At 48.2% G+C, this 12,223-nt stretch overlaps 1 protein-coding gene across 4 annotated transcripts in view; it reads right to left on the reverse strand.

The window, feature by feature from the left end:
• The window catches only part of CNNM4 (cyclin and CBS domain divalent metal cation transport mediator 4), a 938,359-nt gene that overhangs the window by 485,199 nt on the left and 440,937 nt on the right, over positions 1 to 12,223 (reverse strand). For all 4 annotated transcript variants that reach the window (XM_069619069.1, XM_069619070.1, XM_069619071.1 and 1 more), the window contains exon 4: positions 9,257 to 9,426. In XM_069619069.1, coding sequence (XP_069475170.1) covers positions 9,257 to 9,426 — 170 coding nt within the window. The remainder of the gene's footprint in view (positions 1 to 9,256; positions 9,427 to 12,223) is intronic.

Raw genomic sequence — 12,223 nt, forward strand, 5'->3', positions numbered from 1 at the left:
GTCTTCTGCATCTGATCCTGGGCCTAAGGAAAAAGGCTTACCATCCTGAATCCAGTCTTCAGCAACACCTATAAAGACAAGAAAGAACAGGTTAGCATTCCGGCATCTGAAAGGCAAAGGCTTACCTACTCTTCGTGCGCTCCGGAGGTCTTCACACTGCATTCCGGCATTTGAAAGACAAAAGCTTACCAACTCTTCGCACGCTCCGGAGGCCGTCGGCGCTGCATCCCGCATCTGAAAGACAAACCAAGGTGCGTTTAAAGACATTGGGGAACTTTAATACTCACGTGCCATTACTCCTTTCCACATCTAACCCAGTGGGTATCCCGGCACCCTGCAGCCGCTCCGAACTTGTACCTGCAAAATAAAAAGACAGTTAGAGCGCATTGTGAAGCTGGCAACAAGCGCTTACTTACGTGCTTCCAGGCGCTTCTATTCATCACACGGGCTCCATCTTCAAGGCACTTCAGCCCGTCATCCGCCATCGCCGGAACCCTGCAAAACAAGAGACATCATTATTAAAGACTTTAAAGACATTTGAGTTACTCGGCACTTACCGTTCGTGCAGTAAACGACGGACAGCAGTCCTCTGAAGTCAAGAGGCCTGCGCTACCTATCCGGTGAAGAAACTGGTTACAGCACCCTGCCCCGAGGCAGATGGAGAGCTCGGCATTCACTTACCTAAGGTGAGAGCGTTAACCTGTGGGGGTCTACAGGAGAGGAGAAGAGGAAAGAGATAGGGACACCCCAATAACCCCAGTTCATTAACCCCGTATTTTCTATCTGCAGACATCTTACTCTGCACGTCAGGCATACAGGGCACAGAGGTCCAGCCCAAAGAGCCAACCGGGTGCTGCACATCACCTTTGAAGATACGGTAGTCGCCCAGTCAAGACCGGCGCCTCTGCGAGAATCAGGTGAGCGTTACAGTGAGTACCTCGGGCACGCAAGTGGGGGGCAGAACTTTTCCATTTCTAAGCGTATGGCATACATTATCCTGCGATGCTTGGGTGCTACAAGCTGTAGCAGACTTGCGCATAGATTTCCTAGGCGACCCCATCCAATGGTGGGAACCGCAAGCGATCCATTTGTCAGAGCAGGAAGCAGCACTCCTCCAGAGCGAGTTATTGAAGCTTCATCAGAAGAAAGCGATGGAGCGCGTGACACAATCCATGCCGGGGTTTATAAGCAATATGTTCCTCGTACACAGAAAGGAAAAAGTCAGGCCGGTTATCAATCTGAAAAACCTAAACGAATGGTTGAGGTACAACCACTTCAAGATGAAATGAATCCAGGGACCTGCTGCGCTCAGGAGATTGGATAGCACGGCTAGACCTGAAAGACTCTTATCTGACGGTGCCAAATGCAGAAGCCCACCGCAGATACCTGCGCTTTCGCTGGAACAAGCAGGTGTGGCGCTTCAAATGCCTGCCTTTCGGCCTCGCTTCTGACCCATGGGCTTTTATCAAATTGATTAGACCAGTGGCGGCAGCCATAAGGGAAAGGGGCATCTGGATCATAACATATCTAGACGATATTCTGATCCTAGGACCAGACAAGGTCTCCCTAGCCAACGTGGTACGTTGGGTCTTCACCTTCCTATCCTCTCTAGGATTTCTAGTGAACCTCAACAAGTCGCAACTGTAGCCTGTCCACAGAATAGAATTTCTAGGATTTACGATAGATACAGCGAATGCGACTCTGGAGCTTCTGAGCCAGACACAGTGAGAGCGATAAAGAAAGAAATCAGAACAGCCCTAGCTAAAAAGATCATCTCGCTACGGTATCGAGCCAGGATAGTAGGGTTGCTTGCAGCTGTAACGCTCACCTGATTCTCGCAGAGGCGCCGGTCTTGACTGGGTGAATGCCGTATCTTCAAAGGTGATGTGTAGCACCCGGTTGGCTCTTTGGGCTGGACCTCTGTGCACTGTATGCCTGACGTGTAGAGTAAGATGTCTGCAGATAGAAAATATGGGGTTAATGAACTGGGGTTATTGGGGTGTCCCTATCTCTTTCCTCTTCTCCTCTCCTGTAGACCCCCAAAGGTTAACGCTCTCACCTTAGGTAAGTGAATGCCGAGCTCTCCATCTGCCTCGGGGCAGGGTGCTGTAACCAGTTTCTTCACTGGATAGGTAGCGCAGGCCTCTTGACTTCAGAGGACTGCTGTCCGTCGTTTACTGCACGAACGGTAAGTTTCGAGTCATTCAAATGTCTTTAAAGTCTTTAGTAATGATGTCTCTTGTTTTGCAGGGTGCCGGCAATGGCGGATGACGGGCTGAAGTGAGTTGAAGATGGAGCCCGTGTGATGAATAGAAGCGCCTGGAAGCACGTAAGTAAGCGCTTGTTGCCTGCTTCACTATGCGCTCTAACTGTCTTTTTATTTTGCAGGTACGAGTTCGGAGCGGCTGCAGGGTGCCGGAATACCCACTGGATTAGATGTGGAAAGGAGTCATGGCACGTGAGTATTAAAGTTCCCCAATGTCTTTAAACGCACCTTGTTTTGTCTTTCAGATGCGGGATGCAGCGCCGAAGAGTAGGTAAGCCTTTGCCTTTCAGATGCCGGAATGCTAACCTGTTCTTTCTTGTCTTTATAGGTGTTGCTGAAGACTGGATTCAGGATGGTAAGCCTTTGCCTTTCAGATGCTGGAATGCTAACCTGTTCTTTCTTGTCTTTATAGGTGTTGCTGAAGACTGGATTCAGGATGGTAAGCCTTTTTCCTTAGGCCCAGGACCGGATGCAGAAGACACGATGAGCTTTCTGCTGCAGAGGTTGCAGAATAACGCAAAGCAAGATTCATCCACCGGGTGTGGTTTAAATAGCCTCCTGTAGTGCTTAGATGTCTCCTTCCACAGCCACGCCTAAGTAAGAAAAGAGTTCCTGGTAAGAAAAGAGTTCCTGCCTTCCAGAAGAGTTCCAGTGTTCTGAATCTAGGGAGTGGCTCCAGCCCCACCCAACAGGAAAAGTAGTTCCAAACAGAAGAGGATCAGAGGCTCAACTGGCAGGCAAGTAAGCAGCATGGTCTGCTGAAGGTAAGTCCACCCAAGCATTATGAGCCCGGCGCTTCCAGCGCTGGGACTGGGCATATTTATGAGCCTGGTGCCACTGGCGCCAGGACTGGGTCCAAAAGGTCCCAATTGGGACTGGTTGGCACTCGGAACCTGGGTTATGGATCTGCTTCCAAGGGAGTTGGGAAAACCCTGACCTTTTGGAAGCAGAGATCATGACAGCAGCTTCCATCCAAGCCATCTCCCCAGACCCACTGCATTACAGAGCCCTTCAGAGACTCAAAACCAGACACTTGCAAGGGGGGTCTAGAGTACCACCAGCTGATAACTTTAGACAGCGAAGCAACTACTGAGCTGCACTGGTGGCTGCAGGGGTATTGCCGGAAGTCCGGTATTTAACTCCTCCTCGCCCTCCAGTCAGCGCTTCTGATCGTGTTTTGACAGCAGCATTTGTTTTTCCTCTTGGATTTGCCAGTACTTTGATCTCAGATTGCTTCTCTTGGATTTTGCGCCTGGATAGCCCTTGTATTGTTGTTTTCTTGGATTGCCTTGCTTTGTGATTTTGGGGGTTTTTTGATTCTGGACTTGGGTGGGTTCGAGACCGCTCCCTACCTGATACTTCTGCCTGTTTCTCCATCATTCCTGGGGCTCTACTCTACTGTTTGTCCTATTCCTCTTCTATATTGTTTTTGTGCTCCTCTTCTACTAACCTCTGTCTGGCTCAACTTAGGTCTTAGGCGTCCTCGTGCCGGCGGGCACTGGTTTAGGTGCTGGACTAGAGACTGCCTTGGCACCTTAGGCGTCCTCGTGCCGGCGGGCACAGGTTTAAGTGCTGGACTAGAGACTGCCTTGACACCTTAGGCGTCCTCGTACCGTTGGGGTAGGTGCATGGTGCATTGGAGCCCGCTTATCACCAAACTGGACTCCGTTTACAAGAGGCGACAAGGACTCACCTGGGGGTCTATCATATCCCGAGCACACTGGTAAGAACTTTTCCCTTCCTTTGCCATTTTTCCTGTACCTTTTGTTATCTGCTATGCTAAATACCTTTCTTGTGGTCTAGAGAACCCATCATTCCTGAGGATCAAATTATACGGAACTTCTGTGGTTAATGTTACGTTCTTCTGCAGGTTAGTGTTCTGAATTATGTGAGGTATCACTAGAGGTTCCTATAATGGAGGCGTAGAACGGACGTGCCATCTTTGGCGACGTGCCAGAACTGATAATAGGATCCGATGCAGGCAGAGCAGGATGGGGAGCAAGATGCGGCCAGTCAGAGACAGGGGGCAAATGGTCAGAAGACAAAATTACAACTTCACACAAACTGCCTCGAATTACTAGCATGCTCCTTTGCGGTGCTGACCTTCACCAAAGGCAGGGCCAAGCGCTGCGTACTGCTGAAGATGGACAACATCTCAGCAGTACACTACATAAACAAACCCGGAGGTACCAGATCGAGAATGCTAGCAGAGCTAGCAAAAGATTTCTGCCACTATTGCCTTCAGCATCAGATAGCAGTAGCGGCAGAGTATCTTCCAGGAGCACAGAATGACGTTGCAGACTGGAACTCGCAGTATCTAACAGATTCCAGCGATTGGAAACTGCTTCCCCAGGTGTTTCGCAGATTACTGGAAGTGAGGGGTCCCCTAGATACAGATCTATTTGCATCCAGACTGAATGCACAGACAAGCAAATACTTCAGCTGGAGGATGGACCCAGGGGCAGCGGGGACAGACGCGTTCCTACAGTCATGAGCAGGTGCAGTACACTACGCGTTTCTGCCTTTCATAATGATCACGAGAGTTCTAGCGAAAGTTCGCAGGGACCAGGCAGAGCTGGTGTTAGTGGTCCCCCTCTGGTGGAAGCGGGCACTCTGCACCTAATAGCTTGCAGAATTTCAGGAAGAGATGGGAACTGCCGGGAATTTAGCAGATCGCTGCAGACTGTATCAGAGATTCCTGGGCGCCTTCCACCTTTAGGAGCTATAGTTCAGCATGGGACGCTTGGGCGCGATGGTGCGCAAATCTGCAGCTGGATCCCGTTTCAGCACCTATAGCTCATGTCCTTAACTTTCTTGCAGACAGATTCCACGAAGGCTGCGCGTATAGGACCTTAGGAGTATATAGGTCCGCCCTTTCAGCAGGCCATGACAAGGTGGAAGGAGCTCCGGTAGGAGAGCACCCAGCCGTGCATAGGCTACTAAATTGAGGAGGCCGCAGGAACCCAAATATTCTTCCTTGTGGGACGTTCGCAACCCTTCTTCAATTGTTTATGAGATGGCCAGAGAATGAGGATCTCTCTAGATCACAGCTTTCGGGTAAGCTAGCGATGTTGCTCTGTTTGACAGCATGTCGGAGAGTTTCAGATGTGAAATCCCTGGAGCTAGATAGAAAGATATTCTATTCAGAAGGAGTAGCATTCACCATAGTGCAGAGAACTAAAACTGATTCGAGAGTAATTTCTTATCCCTACTTCCCTGACAACAAGAAGCTGTGCGTGGCGCAATGCATTAAAGACTATGAGGCTGCGACAGCCGTCATCAGGCCACAAGGCGTTACACAGCTATTAATTGCACGTAGGAAGCCCCATCATGCGATAGCCATGGCGACAATAGCTAGGTGGGTGAGAGAAGTCATGCAATGGGCAGGCATAGATTTGGCCTTATTTGGCGCGCATGCTGTAAGGGGCGCAATGGCTTCTAGAGCATTCTCAGTAGGAGTATCATTGCAGGACATCATGAAAGCAGCCAATTGGTCCTCAGAATCCACGTTTAAAACGTTCTATTTTAAACCAGTTTCAGACGTGGCTGATAGGGTGGTGGCAAGCTTCGAACAACCATAATGCTCGCCTCTGTCTTGCCATAGAATAAAGATCGCCCATGCTAGCTGCACTGGTCAGTCTTGTTTCTATTAAAGACAAGGCGGCGAGCATTATATCCCACCCAACTGAATGCAATTAAGTGGGATTACAACATTGTGTGTAGATGGTGCCTTCTGCTTTGCAACAAGGCGTTGCATTCCCACCCTCATGATATGTTTGTCTCTCTCACAGGGGAGAAGCAGAAACCCGCGTGAAGTCGCAGCAACTTAATGTCATGATGGAACCAGTTGTCTCGTTGGACTTAAAGGATCGCAGTTCGTGATCAGAGTTGCCTCGCTGAGGAGTTCAAGGGTTTAGGAGTTTACATTGACTTTGGACTATGTTCAGACAAAGAAAGAGTAATGAACCTTGTGTTGGGGGTACTTCTATGGTAGACAGGCACCAGATTGGTGGAGAGAGGACCGTCTCTGGACTACCTAAAAGGGAGAGGCTCATGGGACTTGCAGTTTGAGGTAGTTTGGAGCCTCTATAAAGGTTGATAAACTTTAAACTAGAAAATGTTTCCTTTGCTAACTCAAACAGAAAAACATTAGTTTTAAAGTTTAAGAAATGTGTTGAATAGCTGTATTGGTAGCAATTGAAAGAGTAAAGCATAAGGCTTGCCTCCTTGTCTTTAAAAGAATCAAGACTGACCAGTGCAGCTAGCATGGGCAATCTTCATTGTCTCACATTGTGCCGGCATCACAGTATTGCTACCTCTCTGAAGGCAATATTTTCTGCCTCGGCTTTCAGTAGAATCCTTCCTTGTGATGGGACAGTTTTTTGCAAGTGCTTGCCTAGCTCTACTCGTCTGTGCTCCTATGGCAACTCACAAGAGAAAAGGGCTGCCAGCCATGGCTGGAATGGATAATGCACAGGTTTGGGGGTGCACTTAACATACACAGTCCTCTTCCGTTTCTCTACCACTGCTACCCTCCCCTTCACCTTTCTCATATGCCCTTCAGTTGTCTGTGGGCCATTGCCATCTTCTCTTTACAGCTCCTGTCCACACAAACACAGTGGTGCCTGAATAAAGTCATCTCACTGGCGGAACGGGTTGCTCGCTTAATCTTACACACGCTCCAGCTGCAATGCCACTCACAGCAATATTTTTCCCCAGACGATCCAAAGCTTTGGGACAGAAGTGACTGGGCCAGGGGAATCTACACTTTCTCACCAAGTAGATACTCCAAATAAGTATGTGGCATCGCAAGCCCCGCACTGGTAGAAAAAGCGCTACACACTTCTTTACCGTTTTCAGAATGGTCACCTCGGTGTAAGCCCAGGGCTGCAAATGAGGGGAGAGAGCCGACTTAGAATAACTTGGCTGGTGCGCTTCTAAACCTGGGGGTTCTCTGTTGCAGTACAGGCAGTGTACGCTCCGGAATCTACATCTCTGAATGCTAATTGCTAGGGTACTCGCACTACTCCAGAAATAAAACTCGGCTTTCCTCCATTACCTTCAGAGCAGCGTGTAAAGAATGGCCAAGCAGCTTAGTTGTCACAAAGCTCTGAAAGAAAACCTGAAACGTTCTGATCTCCCCCATATCTGGGTGACGCACATGGCTAGGCAAAAGGTTGCAGCTCAGCGATCCTAACCACATTCTCCACTTGCCTATTCGTTTTTAGGTTCTGTTATAAAATGGGACCAAGTATTCTCAGAACTCTGCCTTCTTTTTAGTCTTTGCTGATCTTCTGGGGCATACAATCAGCCTCCATCACTCTGAGCCCTGCAGTCTTTGTTCGTCATTCGCGTCCTTTCTTTACTTTGCTGCCAAGTTATCAGATACATTGTTGCTTCTCCCCTGACACCATCTTGCTTTCAGGCCCTTAATAGAACAGTGGAAGTCTCACAAGGCTTCTGCCTCTCACCATCATCATGGTCTTCAAACTACAGATTGCACTTAACATGTCCAACGCAATGGCTCTCATCCCAGTGCCCCCATAGCCCTCGGCAACCACACTATTGTCCTAATTGTAATTGTTTATTTGTAAAGCGCTTATACACAAGTGTACTGCTTCAAAGCGCTTCAAGGCGGGAAGGGAAAAAGGGAATACAGTCGTCATTCTTAGGCCTTGAAGATTCCGAATTATCTTAACAAAAAACTTCATTTGCATTTCAACTAGTGCAAGTGCATGACAGGAAGGAATGAGGGAAAGGGGTCAGGGAGGAGGAGAAGAAAATACGATCAACAAACTACTGTACTATGCCTAACGACTAGTCAGGTAGTGCAGGTGCATTACAAGGAGTCGGGAGAGAAGGGGAAGTCGGGGGTGGGGGAAACAAGAAGGAAAAGGGACATATAGAACAATAAACTAGCGCCTGCCGACATTTCAGATTGATTGTTCGTCACTAATACGCCTATGTTTGAGTAGTTCAGGTACAACCAAGCAAGGTAGGAGAGACAGAGGGAGGACAGGGCAGACAAACCTGCTAGGCCTAGTGCGTTCATGGCTGTTGAAGTGCGCAGACAGGAAGTGCGAGGGGTTAGTGCGCCCAGTCCAGCAAGGGCCTAAGTTAAGTGCAGAGTGGTTTCCCCTCTTGAGGAGCGTATTACGAGTGCAGTGGTGCTAGCAGAGGCCCAAAGGCATGTGAAGGGGGGAGCCTGGGACCTGTGAGGTTCTGGAGGTACAGCAGGCGACCAGCCAATGAAGTCAGCAGGTTGGGAAGAGAAAGAAGGAGGGGGCAGGAGAGAATGAAAGAGGTTAGCAGGGGAGAGCGAAAGAAAAAGTGGAAGAAAAGAGGAAGGTCTAGAGGGGTTTCCGGAACTTCAGGTGGTCCGGTTCAAGACAGAGAGAGGCAAGGAGGCTGTTCCAGAGGGAGGCACCTGCAGAGGATAGGGCTCTACCCCCAAATCTGTGTTTGGAAAAATGGCTCACCCGCAGAGAGTTGGTGGAGGCTGAGCGGAGGGCTCTAGAAGGAGAGTATTTAGGAAAAGTGCGTTGTAGATAGTATGGGCCCCAGGCCCAGAAAGCCTTGTGGATTATGCAGAGGGACATGGACTTGATCCTTCAACCTCGGGGAGCCAGTGGAGAGATTTCAGCGCCAGAGAGATGGAGTTTTTTTGGGTGGCCTGCCATAACAATAACAGTCCCATCCCCAAACTGGTACAAGACTTCCCCCAGACCTACTCCCAAGGCAGGGAACATTTTACCCCCCACATGCTCAAATCTTACCTGGACCACTGCTCCCATTCCTGGGCTAACATATGTCTCTTGAAGGTCATTCTCTGGCAAGAAAAACATCTCTCCCAGGGACCCCTTCTTAGGCTGGCATACTATCTCCCTATGGCTCTTCTCTACAGGCTGGTACCAATAACTCATCTACAACACTCCTCCTTGGGCTGACACCCAATTGCCTCAGTTACTACCCTTCTTTTGGCTGGTGTACCTGGAGGATCAGAATGAAGTAGTCGGCTGGCTTGTTCCGTTGGTACAGGAAGTGTTGAGGGGCCTTCTTGTTTTCTTCGTCGAACTTGATGTCTTGGATGACATCTGGGTGCTTGAGAAGCCGCAGGAGTATTTTCTCGGAGATCAGTGTGGGTGTGAAGAGATGAACCTCTGAGGGGAAGGAAGAACAGCCATGTCAGACATAGCAGTGCTTTACTAGTGACAGCTACCCACAGATGAAGCACACATTTTATAGCCGGAGTCTGCAACACATTGCTCTGCAAATATTTTGGACTAAAACACCCATGATACGTCATCATCGACTATACTTTCTAGGGCTGATTGGAGTTGTTGTCCAAAATACCTGGACCACGCAGACCCCCATTTTAAAGAAAAAGAACAACTCTTCCTCGACTGCTCCAGTACTTTGTGAGAAGACACTAGGACCCAAACATGCTGGTACTGAAGACATGCAACAAATAATAAAGGACAATAAATCAATGAATCCATTCCTTCCTCTCTCCTAGCTCCAGATTTAAAAAAAGCACTGTACCCGAGGCCATTTCAATGGACACTAACCCAAAATGGCCACGCTGCAGGGTACGAGTTCTCCTCGGAGGAGCAGAGGAACAGGCACAAAAGACTTTGCTCCCTGAACTCACATTACCGCTTCGCTATTGTTCGAGACAGCTCCTTCCTTTGCTAATTTTACTTAAGCTTGCAATTTACTTTACAAAGGATGCGTATAGCGTAATCTTAGAACGTTGCAAGCTTTACAGCAAGGAGGAGGACCGAACAAGCATGGGACACTCTAGAAACGCCTGTCACACTTCAGTGGCTGTCAGCTAGACAAAGTATCCAGTTCAAGATGGCCTGTCCAGCACATAAGGCTGAGCACCTCATGACATGAAGTTATCCACCGTCCCAGGTGAGTATTTAGGGAGTATCTATCGGGTCTCTAAAGCAGAGGGAATTTCAGTATCAAAGTTCAGTAAGCCATCTCTACAAGAACAGTCTTTAAAGGAGCTGCTATTAAGTGCTGAAATGCTTCTCCATTTCAGTTCAGACAGAGTAGTAACTTGTCCTGCTGTAAATCTCTACAGCACTTGGATTGGTCCCATGCTCTCTCAAGCCGTTGTGAAGAGGGGTCCTTTTTATTTTTGATGCTCAGTTTGATATGTTTGTCAATATAATTGTGTTCATATTTATTGTGCATGTTTATTGCATAGTGTTTAGACAGGATGTTTAGTTTGTACTACAAAATAATTTCTATTAAATTAAGGTTTTAGTACCCTAGATCATCCTCTCCCATCCCAAACAGTACACGTTTGGATTTCACAAGCGTCCTGTTGTCTGAGTCTTACACCATTTTGGTTGTCAATTCCTGAATGGTCTCCAGTCTCTCTTTCACCTTCTAGGATTGTAGGCTTCAAAATTGGATACATTATTCCAGATGCAGCCTACTGAAATAGGAGTACCGCAGAGGAGCCAATAATAACTGGTCATAATACCACAGATGGATCCTCCAGTACTTGCCGCTATGCTCCAGATGATATGCCATCAGTGATATTGGTTAACACATCCCTCCTTTCCCCACTAATTGGTATCATGCTCAATAATAACCAACATTTCAGAGTCCCACATGCACTTTCTATATAGTTTGAACACTTCATCTATGGTTACTGTATCAGACAAATCTGAAGAGTGCAAAACGCTTTGCTCTGAACGTCAACATTTATACTCGGTAGAAGCCATAAAGCCACAATACTGGGTGGCAATGTTTTTTTTCTTCCAATCTTCTACAGTGATCAAAACTTCTGTTTCATCAACAACTCGCACTTGAAAGTAAAAACTAATCGGCAAGAAAAGCTTCAAAATCAGGTTCCATCAGGCAGAGATGAGGTAATCCCCATTGCAAGGGATTAAACACAGCCTACTCATTATAAACAGAAAAATCCAGAAGATGAATAGGGCGGAATGAGAGGGAACCATACTATACCACAGCCCTCCTAACTGTGCTACCTTTAAATCATGGGCTTCAGGGAAGAGAAGTGTTCTATAATAAAAAAACATGTTTGCAAAAATCAGCGTTGTTCTTCTGCCCGATGTTTCACCTTTATTCATATGCCGGTTATGTTTTCTAAAGCACCAACCCCACCGAGCGAGGGCTGGTGCATTTCACAATGGTTTGCTCGCCACAAAGCTAACACTGGAGGAGGGCAGACTCTTACATAGGAACAGTGAAGGTGTATCACATTTGGAAGACCCTTATTCAAAAAAGCATTTGGCAGTCACCAATACCACTGTACTGGTCACTCCCCATCCTGACTTGTATATACTGTGAGAAACCTGAATGTGTCTCATGCGCTAGTCCCATGGGGATCTGTCATTCAGGTGGCCAGGACACGGCCATTGCTATTGGATCCAGTTCCTGGGGGTGGACCAGTGCGGGAGGATCACCTGGAAGAGGTGTCATCGGGGAGAGGAAGTGGGACACCGAAGGGTGAGACGCAGTAATGCCTTCCCTATAACACCGTTCCCCATCCTAGTTCAAATGGAGGAGAAAGGAAGCAAGACGTGGAGGGACGGCGAAGGGGGAACTGCCCTTTCCCTTTTCAACTCAAACCTGCAAAGCCTCTCAAAGGGACATCTTAAGAACGGGAAGTCCAGCTGGCGTGTGGTGTGACAGGTGTCAATGGCACACAGGGCTCTGTCATGACCCTTGCCCCTGGCCCTCACTAGCAAGTCAGCCTTCCAGTTAGGGCCAGGTCAAAGGCCTTAAAACCTCATCCAAGACTCTCTTGGAGTAAGTGCTGACGCCTTTGGCACCAGGCTCATAACCATCATGAAGACCAACATTAGAATGGGACTATTTACTTGGGACTATCGAACTTGGGGGGGGGTTCAGCCAACATGGAGGCACACACATAGCTTAGTTACAAGCAACTGAGCTATGCGGTCTAGTCTT

This window comes from Ambystoma mexicanum, chromosome 10 (assembly GCF_040938575.1).
Source record: "Ambystoma mexicanum isolate Mex_15411 chromosome 10, UKY_AmexF1_1, whole genome shotgun sequence".
Classification (NCBI taxonomy): Eukaryota; Metazoa; Chordata; class Amphibia; order Caudata; family Ambystomatidae; genus Ambystoma; species Ambystoma mexicanum.